We start from the raw sequence: 24,296 nt of genomic DNA on the forward strand, positions 1-24,296 counted from the left end.
ACTTTATTACCTAAACTACAGGAAAATAGGGAAAAACTATAAGGAAAAGAAGGAAAAAAAAATTGAAAACCTTACAAAAACCACTTTCCTCCTCCCCACTACCTGACTTTCCCAATCCGATACATTCTCCCAAATCACCAACTGCCCAGCCTTGGCACCACACTTTAGTATACTCAAACTGCAGTTCATGAAGAGGAAAGGAGTCCTTCTTGTTCCATAGGCTTCCCCTGGAAACACACTGAAACCTCGTGTGCTTCCCTGTCACTTCGGCACCGCCCGGAAAAAAGTCCTTTTGCCACTTGTGACATCTTCCTTCCATGCCCAGTGCTCTCACCACTGACGCATGGACCAGAGCTGCTTTTAGGGTTGTCTTTCAAGGATGCCTTGTCTCACTCCAAAAAGGCACAGTCTCTGCTTTGGGACATCTGTCCCCCCCATATTTTTCCAACCCCCTGGGGCCGGGGGGTCCTCACGATGAACCCTCCTGGTTCTGAGCCACTGCTTCCCCCTAAGTGCAGTCTCTGTGTCACAGGAACAACTGAGTCCATGGCCACAAGAAAAGTCCAGCCAAAAGGCCACTCCAAATCATCTCTCCCCATTCAATCATCTCCACGTTCTTCGGGTCAGGTCCTTGTCTCATCTCATCTCTCATCTCCCTTCTTATTCAGCTTCGAGGAGGATTAGCATTTTTGCAAGGCCCCAGTCATGAAAGAAAGGGGTTAAAACTTTCAGTCTCTGTCTGTCCCGGAGCGGCACTCCCACACACGCTGCCGCTCCGGCTGGGCACTCTTCCCCCCCCCCTTCTCCTCCTGGGCCGGCTGCTATCACATTCGGTGTCGCCGGCTCTCTCTCTCTCCCTCCTGGGGGGGGGGGGGGGGAATGGCTGCCTGAGGGCTGACTCCCTGGGATCTTCCACCCTTCCATCCTCGAAGCCTCCTCACCTCCCATCTCTGTCCAGGCCCAGGGCCTACCACGTGGCTGCCCCTCCCCCGCCCAGCAGCAGCGGCTGGACGGGGGGGGAGATCTGACCTCTTCGCCGCGACGTCCCAAGAGAGCCTCCCAAGGCCAAAGCCCTGCTTTTAACCACTGTGTATTCTCGGAGGTGTGTCCAAACCCCACTGGCTACACCAGCTGCCAGTTTCAAACTCAAAACCTTCATTGGTTTGACCACAGCTTCCCAGAATTCCCACTTCTTCCTGGTCAAACCACCACAAGTGCCGAGCTTCAGTGTCCTGCATTTTGATCTATAACCAGACACAGTCTGAAGCACTCCAAAATATCTGATTACCTGAATAAGTACATCTTGTTCCCATATTTATGCACTTTCTCATGCTGAAATTACCAGCCCAGGGGTGAGTTAACTGTTGCATCTTACAGAGCAGATGAACTTCTTATAATAAGTGGTATATTTTGAAATGCAGTGGTTATGTAGGAGTTTCTGAGAAATGAAGCTGTATTTTGGGCCAGTGGAAAATAACAATGCCAAGTATTGCCAAGTAATAATTTGGAATTACTTTTGGAAACCAATATGTACCAAACAGTTCAGCTTTGGGTTCAGAATTTGAACAATATCAAAAATCAGAGTAAGTAGTTATATATATATATTTTTAAATAATTTGATTGGACGTTAGTGACGAGACCTACACAAAAGCAGAGGCCAAGTTCAGTTTTGGAGTAATTTGGTTAAAACCAACCAGTCAAACAAACCCTAGTAAATGTATTGTGTTTTTTTTCTTGTGGTAACCCCACTTCTAGAAAAGTCCCTTTCATTTCAGTTGGACAGTATGGAGAAGAGGCCTGTTGAGTGAAACTTTTTCAGTAGATTAGGGCTGCTTTGACAAGGAACAGCCTTGAGAAGATATTAGTTCCTTCTTTCTTTGGATTGAAGTGCCTAGTTTATATGTTACAACTCTGCTTTTCTCACCGTAGTTTTTCCTGGTGGCTCTGCCAGCATTTAGGAACCAAATGGATGTTTTTGCCATCACTAGTGATAAAATTTTACTGGGCAAATGCAGCTCTATTTTTCCAGAATACTTTGACTTTTGTTTTTTAACTTTACCATCCATGTGATAAGTGAAGTTGACATGAAAAAGCTTGTAGTCCTTTTTTTTTTTTCCTTTTGAGAGGAAAGAATACATCCTTTAACAGATGTCTTGGTTTGCCCTGTACATAAGTGAGGATAATCTGATTTGACTTTCTCCCTAGTGTATTGATTTTTGTGGGCTATAGGTGAATATTTCTGTGATATGCAGAAGCAAGCATCGTATATGGTACAAGCAGAAGACTGCAGATAGGGTCTGGCAGAAGAAATTAGTAGTAGCTTCATTAATGTATGTTGTTCTTTCAGACCCTAGGAAAAAAAGCATCATAAATTTGTCAGAATAAAGGTATTAAGAATATTAATTTGCCTATATCCTGGAACTTGGTTTTTGTAATTCATATCAGCTTTTATCTTCAATTTTTTTTTTTAGTACACCTTGCTTGGACCATGGCCATCATGCCAAGTAGAGTTTGGACCCAGCAGATCTGTTGAAAACAAAGTTGCCAATTTAACACATATCTTTTAAAGCATGAGTCTTCCTCTAAAAATAACATCTGAATACATCATGACTAGATCATTAGAACTTTTTCAGAACTCAAATGTGGCAGCTCTATTTTTGCCTTCTGTTTCTTCCTTGAACTTGTCACACTACATTGAAAAATTAAATTAAAGCAGAGGAAAGCCATCATCTTCCAATGTTCTCACTCAGGGATTTGAGTGTCTTAGAAAAGGGGAGCTCTGGTGGAGTTGTTCCAGTCAGCCAGGTGTGAGTGGTCTCCACCTCAGGAGAGCCTTGGAGAAGGCTTGACTCATTGTAGCCACATTTTAAGATTATTGTGTTTTTTTATTTTTTAAAAGATGTTAGTCCTTAAGTAGGTGATTTAGGAGGATATTTAAGGACAGAAGTCTAGAATGCTCAAGAAATACCAGTAGAAAGTGACTTCTCTACAACTATATACAAATGATCATGGGTTCTAAAGAGGCTGCTTGAATAATTACATATCCTATAAGCATTCAAATGTAGAGGCAGACAGGATTAGTCTGAATCTTCCTTGAATCTTCTTGTAACTATTCTGAGAAAAAAGGATACTAATTTTTTTAAGTCACCTACTCCTATTGTTGATAATACATAGCTTTTCATTTATTAGTTTTCTAAACGGTTGGAAACTCAGGAGCACTGTGCTGGTTCCCCCCCCCCCCCCCCCCACTGATTGTTTTGTAAGAGGTGAAAAGGTTCAGAAGAGTCTTAATCTAAATAGGTGAAAAGGTTCAGAAGAGTCTTAATCTAAATATCTGGCTTTTTAGCTGTTCTCCATTTTGGAAAGTTCAAACTGCTGCTGCTTTCTGTATTCTATTTTAACAGCCCCCAAGTGCTTATGCAAAACAATGAAAATCATAGTTTTTTTCTGAATTTATTGCAAGGGTAATAATTTTTAACCCTTTCTGTCCTGATAATGTTGTAATTTTTTTTTTAAATTTTTTGTATCAGAGTTGTATCAATTATGTGGATCTTCATAATTGCCCTACAGAATATGCTCTTTGTAGATAGTAATGTGTGATGGCATTTTCACATAAAAAGGCTAAGGCACAGGTGTTCATGATACTGCTAAGTTCCGTTTCGTAGTTTTTCATGCAGTAAAATATTATTTTTAATATTTCACTGGTGTAGTTTTTGTAGGATTTTTTAAATAATTTTTTTATACACGCAAAAAACTTTTAGTGATAGAAATTTATTGCTTTATTTTCTTGTCAAAGGAATAGTATTGGGAAGAACAGCAAATCTAATCCATGTGTAATTTTGCAGCAGGACACACAATAAAGATGTAAATAATGTGTTTTGCAGCTCTTTCTAAAATGCCTTCTGAAGTGGAGTGTTCTTCTGACACTCCACTTTCTGTGTCAGTTGATAACTTGGATTTCAGTCACTGATGTTCAGGGAGATGCTCGGAAGAATGAATTTGTTGATTAGCAGCTGAAGTTCTAATCTGGGCAGCAGGAATTAATGAAGTTTTTTTGCAGGTCATGTTACAAAAACCATCTTCATACTGAAGTCATAGATTAAGTATTTTTGTGAACTTGTGTTGTGAAAGGGTGTATCAGGTTAATATTTTATATGGCACATACTAAAACCCCCTCATGATTGTTGTATGTGAATAGAATCTGCCCTTCTTTACCTTAGCCTCTAACCTTGCAGTTCTCATGAAACATCCTCTGTCGTACCATGGATAAGAACAGAGATGAAATGGGTATGTTAGAGGATTCACTATTTATTTCAGATTCCTATGGTTAATTTGAAGCAATTTTAGTTTTTGTCAGTAGCCACAGAAGTATGCAGAACATGTGAGAATCATACACTTACTAATAATTGTATTTGTTGGGGGAAATAGGAAATTGGTGCATGTTGTTTTTTGTAAATTCCACTTTTTTTGGGCTTGTGTGAAAGTTACCACAGCACTGCTGCACGCCTTTATTTAGAGAACTGTGTCAAAAGATGTGCTATATGCACCCAAATATTAGGGCAGTGTGCTTCTTGCATGTAGATTGAGTGTAGTCCAGCTGTGAGGTTCTCTTCAGTCTTGAACTCTTTTTTTCCTCTTCTGCTTGCTCAAGCCCTTAATTTTTCTTTCATGTCCAATTATTTCCCAAAAATGGCATGAACCACTGAACTCAAGATTACTATTTTGATTCGTACAAGAATTTGGATATGAATCTTGCAGACTACTCAGGAAGGAGTATATGTTATTGACACTTGTCTTGTGTAATGCCTTATGTTTCAGAAAGGTTTAATACATCTGCCAGCAACAATCTGATTTTCATTTTTTGTCTACTCGGAACGTATGTGTTTATTTCTGTGCAAGGGATATTTTTGGCTTAGGTCTACAAAGAGAAGATATTAATGAAACAAAGCATTGGTATAAAGCACTTCTCCCCATTGCTTTATAGTGTTTTAAAGTACTTATTTCAACTTGTAATCCTCAAGTCCACAAATTGTTAGAGGATTAAGAAGTCTACAGATTCATGGCCATTTCTTGCATTATTCCACTGTAGGTAAAGTATTCTTGTGGTTCTCAATGTCAGATGAAATGGAAATGTTAGCCATTTTACTCAATGAAATTTTAGTGGCTTTTATTTGAAACTAACTTGAAATATGGCCTATGAATACTATGTGCTGGACCTTTGTATTGATATAAATGATCTATATACTTATTAATGACAAAGCAAGTTGAACTGAATCTCTGAAGAATAACTGACTTCTCATTTGAGCATATTTTTATGATTTTGATTGCATTATTTTCTTGAGCTGTGCTTTCTAAAAGACTGTGATGTTATGGATGTTTGGGCCATAAAGATGTCACAGTAAACCCAGGGACGATCACCCACTTTGGTGAAAGTGTGGTATAGGAGCACCTACTCCCTTCTTCCTTTTTTTTTCATGGCATACAAGTTCAGCCATTAGCAGTTTTTTCTCCACTTTTTTTACTTAACTTATCCTACTGTAACTAATATATTCTGCAGGTGTTTGTGGAAGAAGCATACAATCACAGACTTTTTGGTCTGTGTGTCTTAGTATCTCAGTTGTTTTATGCATGCTCAAATACTACATAATATTTCAAACATGATCTAATTTTTCTTTTTTATCCCAGAGCTCTTTTTAGTGATAGCATTGCAGTGCATTTTTCAGTTGAAAATCTTCTGTTATCACACTGAAAGCTCATGTGTGGGAACTCCTGTATTTTCACGGGGAATGCTTTATAGGTGTATTTGCCTTTTAGTGGTATGGTTGTACACAGTATTTTTGTGAGTTAGGTGCCTCTGTAAGCATAGGAATTTCTTAAATAATATAATTGATGCTTAATACTACACTTAGAATAGCCACCTTGTTGAAATAGCTGTGCAGAGGTTTTGTCTATGGTCTGGTCTGATGTCATGGGAAGAGCAGGCACTACTGCATTAATTTGAGGTACGATGGATATTAGTGCCTATAATACTAGCAATCACATGAATTATGAATGTTTCCCATACATTTAGGTCTTTTTCTAACTCCCTCTCTAAAATGTATCAATCTTTATCTCATTAGACCATTTTCTAAATACTTCTGCCGTAGATAGTGCTTAGAAGATGTAAGGTGTCCTAGGGTGATGCTTGTATCCCCAATCATGTGTTCTGTTTATGCTGGATATTATATTCTGTGCCTTCAAGACTGGCTCTGAAGAGTGAAGGTTTGTTTTGTTTTTTTGTCAGCCTGCTCACTCCCCCAGCAGTCGGCGGGACACAGAGACAGGGGCAATATATAGGGCAGCTTTTGCTTATTGCTTTGCTTTCGCTTTGCTCTTGCTCCTGCTTTGCTCTTGCTTTTGCTTCTGCTCATTAGTTAGTTTAGCTAAGCAGTCCAGATTTTTCTCTGGACTGTTTTTCTTTCCCTTTCTTGGAACCACTCAAGCTTGCTCTGGACTGGGACCTGGGAAACGCCGAGAGTTTGTGGCTGCAGCAGCCACCCCAGTGCTGGAGGGACTAATAACAGAGCAGCCACTCCCAGGGGAGACTTTCTGAATTTGTCATCTTTTTCAGAGTGATGAGAGAGTGTTGTCATCTGGTGTTGTTTCTTTTGTGCGCTGGGGGGTGTTTTGCCTGTTAAATAAACAGGTTCTTTCTACTTGTCTCTGAGGAATCCTTCCCAAACTGGCTGGGAGGAGGGGCTGTGTGGGTTTGTTTCCTGGATGGGCCCTCTTTGGAGATTTTCTTCCAAGTTTGCCCTGAACTGGGACATAAGGGAACAAATAATAACTAATTATTTGCTGGTTTTGTGCAAGGGAAAGAAGTAGTAGGTAGAGCTTCTGATTAAATGCCTTTATACTGAAAAAAATACCCATGAGATTCTTTGTTTCAAATGCTATACTGTTTTTATGGGAACAACTAGCAAAGGAACCCACGAAAACCATTATTTTAGACAATTATTTTTTCTGGCAGAATACTCATCCCACCTTTTTTGTCTGAAAACGGTCAGGAGATCTAGGAGATTTACAAACCTTTTTATAATGTGATATATTATCAATACTGAAATTTTTAGCTATTTGCTTAATTAAGTCAATCTTCAGTGCTCAATCTGAGTCTTTGTTACTGTTCTTTTATTCTCAGTAAAAGTAACATAGCAAGTGTGTCTTGCTCAGCTTTCACCTGTTGCCTGCTTACTTGCATGCTAACATAAGGACAGCACAGAGATTGTTTTTAGAATGAATGGAAAATGATGGTATGTTGCAAGGAGTTTGTGCAGATGCATTCATATGTTACATGGTACTAATAATGTGGCATATGAGAAAGAGCAAATGCAGTAAATTACAATCTTTTATATATTCTTCCTTAAAAAACCTCAGTAAAAGTATGATTTCTTATATGGTGAGTAAATCCCTAGGCATGTAATGCTTTTGGTGCAGAAACACTTTCACTACCTCATCTCTGTTGTGATTATATTTACCATCTGTGCCTTATGACAAATTAGCTAGAATTAAAAAAATACAACAAGGGAAGAATATTGCTTTGATTATTTAAAAGTTGTTCAGTTAATAGGTTTCTTCATTTTACTTAAAGGAAATTCATTTCACTTAAAAAACATTAATATATGTATGTTTGCCTCTTCATGTGAAGTTTTCTTGAAAGAATCATGAGAATTCATGGGAGGTCATTGACATCTTCTAATAAAATGAATTTAAAAATTCCAACAGCAGTATGAAACTATGGCATAGTGTAAAGATGTATTAGAGGCTAAGATAAAAGTTCCAAAACAGGTAAAAGCTATATGCATACACTCATGTCTATATACAAATACACAATAGCCAGTTTTATTAACCGTGAAGCATATAAGAAGTATAGGGATAAACTTTTTAGCCCAGTCTGTTGCACCAGGACAAGGTGCAATAATTTTAAAGTGAAGGAACATAGATTCAGACTAGTTATAAGCAAGAAATTTTACTCTAAGCATGGTAAAGAGTTTGCAGTTCTATTGTTACTGAGTGTATTTGGATTGCTCAATATTTTCTGAAGTCATACTTGAAAAGTGAGTGTGGTAAGTTACAAATTTATATTGCTTCCACTGTCCACCTTTCTAAAATACACATTTGAGTTACTGATGTAGCAGTAATTACATACAATGTATGCATATGGCTTTTTAGACATGGTGATGTTGGTACCTACATGGTCTGTTTCCTAAAGTTGGACTCAGAGAGAACAGGATTTGCAATGTCAAGATCTGTCTTACATTTTTCATATGTTATATGTGACTACTAAAACAAACCCACTATACAAATCCCTCATTTGTTGTGCAATCTGCCCTTAAAAGAGGTATTTTCAAGAGCAGCGGTAATTCAGTCAGTTTGATCGGTTGGTTTTAAGTACTTGGTTTGATTATTTTATCACATTTATTTTTAGATTTTAAAAAACTTTTAACAGTAGCAGGTTGTAAGTTCATTTATTAAGGTTTTCAGAAGAAATTTACAAAGCCAGTGTTAAATTCAGTGGGAGTTTTTCTTATGCCCTAACAATTTTCTAGAAAATACAACTCTTAGCAGTCTGAAATGTATGCAGATGGTTTATGGAATAGATATATAAAGATAATGAAGAATGTAAATCTATTTCCTTAGCCTACATCTGCCCACATGTTATCAGAAACCTTGAATTCTTTATCTCCTAGGAATAGTCTTTATATAGTTGCTTTATAGTCTTCAGAACATCTTTCTGAAGAATGTAGGACCACTTCTTAACCTGATAATTACATAATGAAAATTTGTTTGCTGGGTAATTAGTATTATCAGACAGCACTAGGTCATCAGTTGGTGTTAAGTAATGCTGACTTATTTTAGTGTCATTGGACATCTGGCATTAGAAGAAACTAGTTTATAAAAAATTGCAAAATTAATGTAATACTGTTTATATTAGGATTGTGATAATGTGCACATGTTTTGGAGGAGCCTGTTCCAACATTGCTTCTTACCATTCTTTGCCGCAAACAGAGCAGTCTGTTAAGTTATTAAAATATTGTTATGTTAGGGTATATTTTTGGGGCATACCAGCTACAGGCTAATTCATTGAGGGTATTGTGGAAATGATTTGTTTCTGACACAGTATATTGGTTGCTGAAGTCACAGCTAATTTCTGAATTTTGTCACCTGCATTCAACACGTATGTGGGATTACATATATATGTATTTATTTAATTGAGGTAAAAATCTGCTGAACCAAAGGCATAATGAGAACTTTTCAACCCCAGGAAAAACGCACAATGCTAGTGAAAAATTAAAGAAGATTTGAAAATGAGATATGAATGAAAAACTGACAGTTCAATACTTCATTCCAAAAATTGCAGTTCTAAGTCAAATAAAAATACTAAATTTCTAAACATCTTCCCAACTGCAGTGATAATACCAAAACCAAAAGTACCAAAAATACATTTAAAGATGGGGTAAAGGTTGTTTGTAAATAATATATAAATAGTGTGTTGTAAATAAAGTAAAATAAAAATGCATGGACTAAATTGTTTTAAATATGCCTTATTTTGTTAGCATGGCTTTCTTTGTGTGAGAGCTGTTGGCAACAGGATGATAAACAAATAATGAAAGATAATAGGTTTAAGAAAGCATATTACTCACAAGTGCTGCTTTAGATGTTGATGCATTCTAGAGCATAATGATATGGTTTCCAGATGATTCCAAAGAGGAGTATTTTTTTGTCACAGCATTCTGTACACTTAATGTTTTTAAAAATTTGTCTGATCCTTGTCCAACTTGAATAAAATACTATGTATTACCACACCTTCTATATTGGTATTTGTTTCTCACATTGAATTGAATTGGGCTTTCATGTTCCTTTTTAGATTTCCCTTCATGCACACATTTTTCTGAGTTAATATTTCATATTTGTTTTCATTTTTTCATTAATTTCTTCCTCTTCAGGTGCAATCTAGCTCCTGTGGTGGAGTATGCTGCCGATGTGGGAACTAAATCTGATTTTATTACCATGAACCCATCAGTTGTACAAAGAGCTTTTGGAGGCTTTCGGAATGAGAGTGACAGAGAAAAATTTGTGCATAGACTGTCCATGCTGAATGACAGTGTCCTTTGGATCCCAGCTTTCATGGTCAAAGGTGGAGAGAAGCATGTGGAATGGGTTAATGCATTAATCCTTAAGAATAAATTGAAAGTGCGAACTGCCTATCCATCACTGAGACTTATTCATGCTGTCAGAGGGTAAGTGTATGGAAAAGACTGGTCTGTCCTCAGCACAATGAAATCATAACTAGAATTCCTAGCGGCAGAAAAAAAAGATGAATGTCAAAAGGAGTATGGTATTTCTCATATTGATGTAATGGATTGCATTTATGGCAGGTTTGGTTGGTAATAAATGCTGGCCACTCGTTTAGCCAGCTCTACTGCAAACGACTGAAATGCATTTGTGCAATAACTTTTCCAATTGCACAAAGTATCATCATTTTGTGATAAACTAATCTTAAAAATAGTCTGAATTCAGTGCATAATGAAAGTGCTACATGTCTTCTTTGGGAAACAATTGTGAAGATAAAAAATACAATCTAAACAGCATCAGGGTAAGGAAGCAACCCTGTAAATAATGAAGCTTGGCAGATTTGAAAGTACTGAGTTCCTTCATAAAGTATCTAGGATTTGGAGCAATCTTTCTCCTTTTGAATTTGGCAAGATGCTTTGGCAATTCAAAAACATTGATAAGAATCAGTGAAGATGCTAATGAAACCACTTATTAGAAAAAAGATGTATCCATGCTTTAAGCGGCTATTTTTCTTTTTAACCCCATAATTAAAAAAAACTGTCAGATGAAGTCTCCAATGTCTTTGTAACTACTATGTGTAGGTCTTTGCCTAAAAGTATATTGTTCTATGGCTGAAAATTATTCAAAAGATGATGATAATGCAATGTGTTTGTACATCAAAATATGGCAGTAGGGTAACATTCAACTTGAGTTCCTTGAAATGTGCTGTTTGTGGGGTGTAGGAATTTGCCTTAAAGTACTTGTAAGTACTTGTATACATAAAGTAAAGCCTATTGGCTTGTACACCAGTTACTAATTGTGTAGCTGTTCTTACTGTTACAGCAGCAGAGATAAATCTAGAAGGGATATTTGAACTGTTATCCCAGTGTAGTATGAGTGTAAAGCTTAGGCATAAATTATTCTTCAGGATATTTTGCTATGTCTCATAGATTAACTGCTGCATTCCCTCTGTGATGCACTTCTGGCACTGGAAAAAAAACTCTATTGCCTGTGAAATTAAGGAATCCTTCAGAAAACTGTTACATTATTACTGAGTTACTCCATTTCATTAGACATTTAGACTTTAGCTATTTATGGGCCATGATTGTGTTGAATTTTCAAGTATTCAAAGTGTCTTTAGTACATAGTTATGGTCATTTGTATGTGTATATAAACCTGTCTGAGATTGCTTCCAGTTTATAAACAACATTTTTAATTTCCATCTGCTAAAATCTGGGTAAAATTATCCAATGTGAATGCTAATTCAGAATGTCCAGTCTTTAACTGGCCAAATTCAAGGTCCTTTAGGGGCCGTTGTCTTAAAAAAGTATTAGTACCTACATTGTCTCTCTGAATGAGGCAACAAAAGGTTTGCCATCTGAATTGCTGAAAATTTGGATTAAGTGTATTTTAGTTTATACCTAGCAGTGTCATCTGATATGACTACACAGATTTGTGCAATTGTTGAATCTAGGGTTTACACTCACAGTAAATTTAAATTGATATCAAGAGCTCCTTGATTTAATGAACCTAAAATTGTATTAAAATATGGAGATATGGTGAATTTTGGGTGAAACCTTTTCATATCTAATAATCAATAAGATTAATTATTTCAACCTGACATGTTAAATACAAATAGAGAACATCCTATGCTGAACAGTGCCGGCTCAAGGTTTGAAAAGTGTTGTCCGTATTCCTTTTAATATGCATCAAACTGTCAAATTTTTCCTTCATTAACCTTTAAAGCATATGGTGTTAGGCACTTTCTAAGGGCAGAAGACAAATTTTCTTTGACTTCTGATCTAAGGAGGCCAAATTCTTTATTTCTAATGCAGTATAAAGTTATATTAGAGTTTTGTCTAGTAACAGGTCAGTTTGGCTACAATCACAGCCCTGCACTGAAATTTTTGCTCCTGTTCTTCCTTCTCTTTTAATCAAAGAAACGTTATGAGCTGTACATAGTGTTCTATAGTTGCTATTGATCAGGTAGTCTCTATTGATCAGTTGACTGCATTCTGAGATAATTTTTTAAACTTTTTTCTGTCTATTATGCACTTTTTGGATTAAAAAGAAGGTAGTGTGGTATTGGAAAAAGAAGCTACTGTTTTGCTGATTTAATGCTTTATAAAGCTGCTTTGAGTGATGGATGCTCCTCTAGAATCTGAGAAGGATTTTAGGTTTTAAAACCAGATTATATACATACAAGGTCCAGCACGATAACTATTTTTGAAATTAGTAGTATCATAAATGGCCATTGTATTCAGATATTTTTTTTCTTCAGTAGATTTAGTTCAAGTGGTTACCTGTGATCATTTCTCTCTATTTTGCTTTTTCACTTTTTGATCAGTAAGTTTCGAATATGAGATTTTGAGAGTGATCTGGGAGCCATTGCATGATTTTTTTCCCAAAGTGTTTCTAAAAGTTAGTTTATAGAACTTTTAATGTCACTGTGCACATATTGACCAAATAAATGAGGCAGTCAATACGTGATGGAGTTCAAGATGAAACTAAGATCTTTAAACTAACATCTTAACTGATTAAAAACATTTACTTGCTCTCTAATGTCACTGCCAGGAAGTTTAATTATAAAGTAATTATAATGAACAAACCACATAACTTCTTTTTATTGACTTCAATGACTAATTTTGGAAACTTTATTAAGAAGGCTGAGATTTAATGCTGAATGGTTTCATTAGGATTATTTGTAGTAATATTTTCCAAATTAAATTATACTCTGTGAGGTGTGGAAAGTGTCTGTATAGAGGCTTGTCTCAGTAGCAGAGCTGTAATTGAATGTGGATTAAATAGTAGGCAAACAGGAACTGAGGCTGCTGGGGTTAGATCATACTTCTACTGGTGGCAGACAACCAAACTCAAAAGCAGGATCAGCAGGATATTTTGCTATGGATCCGACCTCATGGATGTGTGGAGGGATTAGAAGGATTCCTGACACTGAACATGTAGTTGGTACATTAAGCAGAGGTCAGTTAACTCCCAGAGCCTTGCACAGCTTTTTTTTTTTTTGTGCTTCTGCTGGTGAATATTTGAAGACGTCTGTTGAAGAGGCTGAACACCACCACCCCTTGCCCTGACAAGCAATACAGATTCAAAATGCACTCGTTTTCTGTGAAGTTTTTTCTTGTATTTCCTCTCCTAAATCCACAAAACAGAAGTTCTCACGCTCATCTTGATGTGTAAGAATGTTTTCTTGGCTGCTCTTCCAAGTGGAGCCAGTAGGGAACTGTATATTTAGAACTATTAGTCATTCACCAGCAATATCACTGAAACTGCTTCACATTAGATTCCTTCTCATCATTCGGGTATGGAACAATTGTGTGGACATCCTGTGGGATTTGCCTGCGCTCTATTTATTTCCTCCTTGATTTTGCCTGTGAAAGAGCAGTATTATTCTGCATTAAACATGGCAGAACTCCCACTGAAATCTCTGAGTTTTGTCTCTATGAGGAGTATGCTGTACCGATTTATGGTCACTTCACAGTGCAGGATCTCCTTTTCTTATTAGTCAAAACAAACAGCTGTTCTTTGGATGTAGTCACCTTTTGCATATCATTACCACATCTTCAGAGTTCTTTACTCTGGGAGTTACAGAAAAAATGCTTTCAGAAACTGAAACGTGCAGAAATCGAGTAGTTTTCCAGCAGCTCTGTACTGAGAAACAGCTGCTGTGAGCAATCTATAAATACTTCTGTTTATTTTCTTCTTCCTAACAGACTTCCCTTCCTAACAGACTTTTCAGTTAACTGCTAAAATGTATTTATTAAGAAAAGATGTTTTGAAATACATGGATGAATAAATCACCTGAGGAAAAAAAAAGGCCTTTACACTAAAAGCAGAATTCTAAATATAAAATGACTGTGTCTTTTGCATCATATATATAAATATTCAAAATATTGGGAAAAAAATTCACACTAGCTACTCTTCAGTGGAATATGATCCTGTTTTTTATATATGTGGATGTTAAAAAGAAGCGTTTTACACTCTAAGTGCCCTTGTGTCCTAGCCTAAGGTGTCCTTTGTTTAAGTTATACAAACAAATAGGAAGCCAGTTAGTTTGGATTTTAAGAACCTAATGTATTGTATAATGTTGGTAATCCCAATATGCTGTCCTATGCAGAGAGCAGGAAGTGATGTTCCTGTTCTTGAACTGGCGACATTCCAGGGTTGACTTTTCAGTCTATCACCTGCTTTCCAGACAGCAACACCTTGCGTCTCTTAAAGATATTCCCTAATCTTGTTTTAAAGTTTCACAGGATTCCTTTTATTTCCTTTGCACAAGTTCTTCTGTTTTATCACATTTCTGAAAGATTTAGCAAGGTCTGTCAATATCTTACTTTTTGAGAGTTTTCACTGGAGGCAAGCACAGTTGAAGTAGAGAACATGAAAGCAGAACTGACAGTACATTAAACTGTTTTTCTGTATTTTTCACTTCCTGGTCCATTCCACCAGGTAAACCAAGATAAGTTTATCATGGTAATAGGAGTATTTCTATCCAATTTTTAAATTCTTATTTACCTTTTGACAATACACTCCTGTAAGTTTTTGTTTTTGGAGAGCAGTTTCATCTCTTACTGAGGCAACTGTTTTGTTCCTTATCAGCAATGTTTATATACCTAACACTTATAAAACTTACTCCTCCCAGATTGAATTTCAGGTTTCAACTAGTGGAGAGCAACAGAATTAGTCATAGGAAGGAATAGGAATGAAATTTTCTGTTTCCAAGTTTTGTTGTTTAGGTTATCTACCATGAGCAATAGTACTCTAACTAATGCTAATGACTCACAGGAGCTAAGCAGGGGGTAACAAATTGTTATTCACACAGAGTATCTGCAAATTTATATTTATTTGAAAACTATTTTGGAACTTACTATATTATTTTTTGGTGTTAGGTTGTTTTTATTTATTTTCCCTTACATAAAACTTGTGTTTCTGAAAACAATAAAATGTGTGATAACTCCCATATGATCATGTCATACTCCTGTAAAAAACCTGTAGCTGTGCAATGGAGAATCAAACTAAAAACATTTTTCGTAGTCTGTTTTTGATGAACCAGTAACAGGACGAGAATCTACAGAGAATTATGTTGGCCATATAGTATTAATAGAATTGAGAATAGCTTCTCTTGGGATTTTTTTTTGACACATGAGATGAATTTTCTGTAAATTCTGGCTAGAACATGTATGCATAAGAAAATTACTAGGTATCCTTCCTTCTTTTTTTAAAACGGTGTTTCCAAGATAAGGCAATAATAAAAATTCTGCTTTATTTTGATTGTAATGTCTTCCAAGTGTTTTTAAAGATGTGTGCACTTAGTTTTATCCTTACTGATTTTCTGTGATGAGGAGAGGTTGTATTAAGCATCCTGCCAGTAACAGATTTCTTCAAATGTTTAGTTAACTACTGACGTGATGTGGAAATAAGCGGACAAAGCTATAGCTATATACACTATATCATTTGGCCTTTTGCTTCTGTCACTTCAAGTCATTGGGCTGTTAACATGAGAAGTGCTTCAATGAAATAATACACTGGCACAAATGTAAACGGTGGTGTCAGCATAGGAACGAGCAGTTTGGCTTAGTGTCTTCTGTAGCCTTGCTTTTTAATGATATAAGTTCCTTCAAGAATGTTTGAATGGTTTTGTTTGAATTCTCTAAATTCTTGATGGTATACAGGGAGAGTTTTAAGTGTTTCAGATCAGAAGCACTGAGAAGTATGTGAGGATGTTTTGTCTGGAATTACTGTGTGCGAAGACTAATGGCTACTACCTTCTTCCTGAACATTTGTACCAAAATGTAGGTGATGTGTGTTCTTTTTGTGGGTAAAAAGTTGTTAATAACACACCAGTGTTTTGGCTGCACCTGAATGGCACTTGCACAGCCTCAAAACTTCCCTGTTACTAAAGGAAATGCCATGCAGTCCAGCGTCATGCTCAGCAAGCAATCCAACTGTGGTAGCAGAATAAGAAGGTGAGGGGTGGTTCTTTCATTCACCTAGTAAGCTGTCTTTATCTTGATTCCTGACTTTACTTGGTTTTGCTCTTCCTGTTGTTTTACCCCCCACTGAGGAGTGGGGAGGGGAGTGAGAGCATCTGGGCAGTGTCAGGCCCCCATATGAGGGAAGGAATTTTTTTATTTGATACACAAGTCATGTACAGGCTTTTCAGAGGCTAAGGGAAGCCTGTCAGCCTGTTTCAGTTTACATCAAAGAATTAGAACGTGAGAAGAAGGGTGAGCATTGGTTCTGTTTCACACCCTTGTGAGGGTTAGGTCAGTGCTGACATGCATGGTGTGGTGTTTTAAGAACAGAACACGTTTTTAAGAAAATAACTGATTCTTTAGGTGATGTCTGGATTGTGCTCCTTTGCTGTTGGAAGGCTCACTGTAGTTGAGGTAGATGCTAGTAATGCATGTGTTTTGGATGGAATGAGATTTGAAGTTTCTTACCAGTACTCATTTCCTTCCCATTCTAGACAGAAGTGTCTGTCCCTCTTTATTGTGCCTTGTGTGTCTCTTTCAGCAGAAGTTGCTCCTGTGAATCCTGTTCTTAGGTATTACGCTTATTCTTATCCTCATTTGTAGCCATGAGGGCCTATCTATACATGCTTGGGAGGTTAGTGCTATTTGGATTCACATTAGGATCCAATACTATAACACTGCTGTATTGAGGTCCTTTTCTGAGCTCTGTCCTTCTGTCTTCAACAGATGAAAGGCCATAAGAAAAATTAGGAAAATAATAGTTACTTCTGTAATGTGTAAAAGAGAATTACTTTTATTTCTAACTTTTTAAAGCAATATTTTTAATAGAAATATTATAATTTCTATATTTCATGAGCACTGCAGAAACAGCTTATTGATGTTTTCTGGTCTATATTTAGTGGAAGCAAGTGTCATAATTTGCACTTTTGTATCATATCTTTAGTGAAGTAGTCAAAGAAAATGGACTTAGCAAAAGTTCCTGCTAGAACTTGCTTTTTCATTTCACATTTATTTGTACTTTATTGTCTACCTCTGGGATACAGGGGACTTTCCAAAAAAATGAGTAATCATTTTCTTTTGCAAGAAAAGAAGACCCATAAAAGAATTTGAGATAGGGCCGTACTGAAAACAAGTACAGCCCCTGGTTTCAAAACATTTTGGAGGCTTACAAAGTTGTTTCCTTTTTTTTTTCATTTTAGTATATGTGTAGGCACACTCACTTGCAGAATTGGCAGAGGGGAAGTAAATGGGTGTTTCACAGTCATACTGAAACCAACAGGTGTCACAGCTTATGCTTGTATCAAATTATTTAGTCTCAGATGAAATGTTATATACAGATGGGCTAACGGGGCCATAAAAAGATTCGTGTGTGGCACGAACTTTACAGGTGAGGCCTTGCCTTTTTCACCTTTTAGTCTATAATGGATGGAGCATTGAAACACAATAGGAAAAAGGTGGTTTACATGAGCTCTTAATGACAAGAAGATTTCAGAAAATAATCTCAGTGATATCTTCCTTTGGAAAGCTAGCAGTCATTTAAAAATCACTGCAGAGAAATCCTGAGGTCTGATAAAGACAATGTCGAAGAGAGAAGCCCTCCCTCCATGCTGCAGTATGTTCTCATCTCTAAAAGGCATCCAATGGACGCTGTGTTGGGTGTGTGAACCCTTGGAGGCACAGCTGTGCTGTTGAAAGATGAGTAACAAGCAGATAGGACAGCTCTGCCTGCTGCAGGAGTATTGCTGCATGCTGGTACTGGAAACAAAATACAGGCCTGATCCATAGAGCACTGGTGGCAATTGGGGTTTCTGCTGCTTACAAGGGGTTTGTCGAGAGTTTCCAGAGAAGAGTTTATTTGCTGTAGTTGGTGGGTTTCCCCCAGGGGTGTTTCACAGTGGAAGCAGATCCAGAGGGATGATGCTTGCTGGACCTGGAGTCTATTAGAAAATGAACTGAATAAATTCAGGAGAGAGAGAACAGGTTTGAGAACATATGGATAGAGGAAGATTTGATTCATGCATGTGTTAATGTCAGCTCTCTGAAGATGTTAGTAGCAAGCATCTTTTCCAAATGAATTTGTTAAAAAACCAGTAGGCTTCTCACAAGCAAGGATAATACATAAAGACTGGTGAGGAGCACAAAATTATGCCTCAGATCTCCTTGTTTTAACTAATGAGATTGCTAAGCCGTCATTGCTATTTTGGTATGATGATCATTCTCTGAAGCAGAGGTGAAAGAGAACAGGAAATCTGTCTTTCTGGTTTTGTTTTCAAATTCTATAAATTTGTTCATAATATGCAAAGCAAGTTCCGGGCACAGAATATCTGGGGAATGTGCCAATGTGTAAACACATTTTGTTTCTATAGCATTAATGACTTAAAGTTGAGTAGCTTGAATTCACTAGCTTGAAGTTGAGTAGCTTGAATTCAGTAGATCTCGCTTCAAATGACTGTTGGTTACATGGTTGATGGTAACTTAGTAAAGCCACTGACAATATACAAAGATAGCATTGTAAGTAGTAGTAAGACAGCTAAGATTTTGTTTAAAGGCTTTAATCCATTATGTGATAACTTTTTCCTTTTAAAATCATTCTAAATACATTTGCACAACTTTTTTTTTTCCTATTTCTGAATTTGCTTTTTTTAAATCTTTCAGTCTAGTGAAGTGGGTATATGGTTCAGGATTCCTTTTCTTCTTTATTTGATATATAACAGCAGTAATAAAGTGCAAAACAATAGGTACCTACCTACAGTGTGCCTCTATTGATGCAGTGCAGATTTGAAGTGCATAAAACCCACATAAAGAAAATAAAGCAAGTTGTACAATACAGAGGACATGTTTCTATTTTTTTTTTTAATACTAGACAATTATGCAAAGTCTTTTGTCATTTTTCTCTTTACTCCTCTTGTATATAGTCGGAAGAGAAAATGATGCAGAAGGCTGTCAGATCAGAAAGCAAGCTAAAGACAGAAAATCTTTGGGGAGTAAAAACATTCATTAATCTTCCTACTTTTGAAATTTCTCCTTGGAAGTTACTGCTTGTAAAATCAGTAATGGGATCTGAAGCCTTACACATAGGTGTGATATTTGTTTCTGATGGAATGTACAAGTGACTAAAACCAATTTTTTCCTTTGTATATTGCATGTTCTTGTGAAACCAGTTGATGGGTTTGACAGAACTCCCATCACATCCCATAGCTATTTAACAGGCATTTTGGTTGGTATTGTTTGCAATGAGCTAGAATTCAAAAGGATGTGAACAGTGAGCATTCATTCATTCTTTAAAGACAGAGGTCCTTTGGTGTCTGGACTCCTGTATTGTTTAGGTGTGCTTTTCGTATTTAATGGATTTTGTAAGGCAGTCTGCCACTTTGAGTTCCACTTAAGTTGTGATGCAGCAAATTGTTTCTGTTCAAACATGCTTCAACACACGCTTGTGGATGGTTCAGGGAATGTTTTTGACTGGTCAAAGGTTTTGTCTAACCTTTGGAGGTAAAGGAGTAACTTCTGCCTCCTCCATTTACTGAAGTAGTATACTTCTATTTATACAAAGCCTGCCTCAATCAGTTGGTTAATTCAATGAGAACCATGGGGCTTATGATGATGTCTCATTTCTGAGACAAATTTAAGAGAGGACACACTGTAATGAGTTGTCTCCTCTAAAGAGTTTCAACAATGCCCCTGCACCAGTATAAAATTAATACTAGAGGAAAGTGAAAAAAAAAACCAAGCAGTGGTGTATTAATAACAAAATCCCTCCAATGCAATGAAGAAAAACAACACTGAACCATCAGAACTCGTGTTCTGCCCCACACTCACAGAGGAATAAAAACCCAAAAATGCCTGAAAAATGGGGAAAATATTGGAGAAATACCTCTTCCCTACACATGGTTCAAGGTAGCACCAGCTTTCATTCTGAGGGAAGTGGAGCTTCCATGAGGAGTTTCAGCAGGTGGCAAAAACCTGGTGGTTCTCTGGTATTGACCTCTATACAGCAGTCACGGCAGGCAAAAAAACTGGTCCAGGCAAAAAAACTGGTGCTTTCTCTCCCTTGACTCCCTGAGGCATGAGGCTGGAACAGGGCAGCCCTGCTCCTGTCAGTCCCACTGTTCTCAGACCTGCAGCTGTTGAGTTCACCTCAGGGCAGATGAAAGATTTCTACTGCAGCTTCTTCAAGCCAGGAAAGGGAAAATCTTTTGCCTGCACCAACAAAACCGAGCTAGCCAGCAGAAACAAACCTCACAGAGACATGGAACATGTGTGCAATGAGTCCTTGAAATTGCCCACCAAAACCCCCATAAGCTCCCCTCTCCCCAGCCCTGCAGTCCCTGGCCTTAAAGATACAGCAATCAATTTTGGGCATAAAGCAGAGGATCATCATAAATTGCTCCAATACAGAAAGTAAAATCAGTAGCTTTTATATCTGATTTTTTTTTTCTGGTTCATTTCACTGATCAAATTTAAGGTCCTGTAATGCATATTTTCTGTAATAATCTCTAAATAGGAGACTTCTGTTAAATTAAACTAATATTATAATTATTAAATTATTTTTTATTTAATCAAAACAAACCATATTTTATTCTATATAACTGAAGTTATATAGAGCTTCAATATATTTGATATATATTTATATATAGAGAGAACTTCAGGAACTTCAAAATGTCTAACAAGTAGCGTAGCAATGAACATGTGGTTTTACTGTATCCAGACCTGGTGTTAGACATTATTCAGTTCATCTCTAAAAGGCAGTTTGGCACAAGCTGAAAGCAGTTTAAAACTGTTTCTAGTCCTGTGAGCAAAGAGCATCCTGAACATATTCTCAAATTTTTAGGCTGCACTTATCAACATTACTTTCAGTATCAGTGCCATTAATGAAATACTTTCAGATGAGGGCAGAGTACTTATCCTGGGATCATCTTTGTTTTGTAACCCTACTTAAAGTGGAGTTGTTTTCTTTTGCCTACATTTATAACTGTTTTGTTAGGATTGGGCCCAGAATGGAAATTCAACACAACTTTTCCTACCTTCTTTTTCCTACCTTCTTTTCTTTTTCCTACAAGCTTTTTCTTGTTTTAGGGTAGATTGAACAGGTGATGTAAGTGGTGATATTTTTTAGAAAATGGGCTTTCAAGAATACAGACCTGTGGAATGGATGTTCTAGGCAACAGATAAATTATTCTGAAGCGATCAAAGGCAGAATTTAACAAATTGAGTGAGTGCTTCCCTTATTATCTTCCTGATTCCCTACTATGCATTGTGGATACTGCATTTTATTCCTGTTCTTCATATATTAGAATATGTACCCTAACCCTAACCCTAACCCTAAAAATTTTATGGGGGGGGGGGGCGGGTTAGGGTTAACCCGCCCTTCTGAATGTGACTGGTCATGCATGTCTTGTCTGAACAGTCTTTTCAGAACTATTTGCATTGTTTTGAAAAGAGAGAAAATTAGTTAGATAGGATTTTTTCTGTTACAGAAATATATTAATTGTCCATTAGTATAAAAACAGATATTCACTCACTAAGAAAGACTGGATCTAATGGTGAAAGGTAGAATTAAGGCATGTTACTAATTTTAATTACAGTCCTCAGTCATATTCTGTTAATATTTTCATAGGAAAAATGCTAATCAATTTTAAGTTGTTCTAATGTCTTCATAAAATATGAAGAATTAATGCTTTATATTATTCATTTTATGTCATAAAATGTTTAAAATTAATGTAAGTTTTTGAAGTCCATATTTTATGAATTTAGTCCGAAGTTACCTGTGTGTTTCAAAGCATCTAGCAATGTCACTCTGGTACAGATTGCTGTTATAACTTTGCACTAAGGTTTGCATAGTTCTTTTTTAGTCTACCATCCTTAAACTGAATTTGTTGTTTTGAATAGCTTTGCTCTGACTGAAAGTTTTTCTATGTTCTTAATTTGACGTGGCTTACCCAGACAAGCTTTCACGAATACAGTTGAAGAATTTTAACTCTGCAAGAAACAGACGCATTCTTTTTACAAACCAAATTCCTCTTTCATTCCATTTGCCTATCTTTGGCATGGGGGATAGATTTTTAGTGGTAATTTTTAATGGAATATAACATAATTTTTGTTATGCCCTCGCCAACTCCCAGAAAAAGTCAGAACAGCAGGACACATTTTGACAAAGCACAGAAGTTCAAGATTAGTATGGACATTTGGTTTTACATACCCAGCAACACTGGTTCTGCATAACCAAGTCACTGTGCAGAACATGAGTCAAATTCACTTCTTGGTACCTTTGCTGACCTAAGCCATTATCAAGGTTTCCTGTCAAGGGACTGCTTCAATGGTCTTTTTGAGGCTTGAATAGCTATTCTGAGTATAGTAAGGGTGCTTTCAGGAAGGGAATAAGGCCAGTAGAAAATAGGCTGTTTATTTATCATACTGCCTGATCTCTGCCTATTAGAATTGCCCCTGTGGGTCAGATGGGTTATACTCTTGGGTTCAGATTTCTCAATTTAGCTCCAGAAGAGGTCACAGAGTGGGCTTGTGTTACTGTCATTCAGCTTGAGGATGGCTGCTAATAACAACCTTCCTGATGCCACAGAAAAAATCCCTGCCACATCCATCACAGCTGCTCTGGATCAACCTCTAGGTCCATAAAATTTGCCATTAGTAGGGAACAGCAACCATGTGCCACACCTAGGTGAAAAAGGAGCCCTAGAAAATGAGTGGAGTGCAAAGTAATTCTAGCAGTTGTTACCACTCACAGCCAAACTTTTTCTTCAGTGGAAGAGTCTGCTTCTAAAACAGACCCAGCGCAACATGAGTGAAAATAAAAGCTTAGGCTATAAATTTCCTAAAACCTGAAAATATCCCTTTCCTGTGACTGCCTTCTCATGTTGCTGTTAGGAAATGCTGGAGCTTTTCTGTACAGTACACATTTGGGGGATTTTGCCTGACACTTTTTCCTACTTTCAAGCTTATCCCTCCCACCTTTTCATAAGTTTCTGTTTGTGGAATGGTGGTAGGTAATCCTTTTTTACTGAGGAGAAAATTAGGTTTTTAAGGTAAAAAAGATACTGTTGTGCCATCTTCAATCTCAGTATGAATCATCCCTTAGCTTCATTGTTTCTGTTTAATCCAAACTAATACCAGTACCCGTTCTAGAGAAGAAAATAAATATTTCAACCTATACAAGAGAGAAAAAAGCCACTGACACCCTCTGAAACCATTTGTAGCCCTATTTATTTAAAATACAGTTCTATTAATTTCTTAGAATTTTCTCAGGTTTCTATTCTAAGGATTGGGCCTGGTGTGCTTTCTAGATTGGCAATCCCACACAACTTTCCCATACAAGGTTTTTTCTTTTGTAGCTGAGCTTTATAATTACAGACATGGGTAAGTAGTTTATCTTCTGATGTTTCATGCAGAAGGAATGAAACAAAGGAGAAAGGAGGACTGTAAAATTATGGCAAATAGCTGCTTAGATTTGCTATTCAACCTAATGGTTCTATGTCTTGCTAGTTTATCAGATACTCTTTTGTGTTTTATCATTGCTAGTGTATGTTCCATACAGATATTGTATGTCACTTAGATTTGACTGTTTATCTTAGATTTGACTGTACCATCTAAAAACATCTCCTGACATTTCAAGTCCTCATAAAGTCATGCATCCTTCTTGATCACCATTTTTACATCTACCAGTCACACTGTTCAAATGTTCTCCAATGTTTTTAAGGTTTTAAAACATTAAAAACCTTTTAAACCTTAGTCCTTAATATTTCCATAATTTTAAATGGTTCCATGGAACAAGATAAAAATATTCAAAATAATAAATAGTTGGTAAAACTATTAGAACTGTAAAGGGAATTTTAAAAAGCCCAGAAGTGCTAGCAGTTTTTAACAAATGTGGAACAAAAAGTAGTTTATTTGATGCAGGTTCAGTCTGTATTAAACAAAACCAGGTTGATTTTAAATTACACACTGGCACATTGACTTTCATTTTATAATTATGAAGGT

The 24,296-nt window shown here is 36.7% G+C and overlaps 1 protein-coding gene across 2 annotated transcripts in view; it reads left to right on the forward strand.

Annotated features, from left to right (window-relative positions):
* Positions 1 to 24,296, forward strand: part of ST8SIA4 (ST8 alpha-N-acetyl-neuraminide alpha-2,8-sialyltransferase 4) — a 56,163-nt gene that overhangs the window by 18,373 nt on the left and 13,494 nt on the right. For both annotated transcript variants that reach the window (XM_064736394.1, XM_064736395.1), the window contains one exon: positions 9,984 to 10,277. In XM_064736394.1, the coding sequence (XP_064592464.1) occupies positions 9,984 to 10,277 (294 nt within the window). The remainder of the gene's footprint in view (positions 1 to 9,983; positions 10,278 to 24,296) is intronic.

Source organism: Zonotrichia leucophrys, chromosome Z (genome assembly GCF_028769735.1).
Source record: "Zonotrichia leucophrys gambelii isolate GWCS_2022_RI chromosome Z, RI_Zleu_2.0, whole genome shotgun sequence".
In the NCBI taxonomy this organism is placed as follows: domain Eukaryota; kingdom Metazoa; phylum Chordata; class Aves; order Passeriformes; family Passerellidae; genus Zonotrichia; species Zonotrichia leucophrys.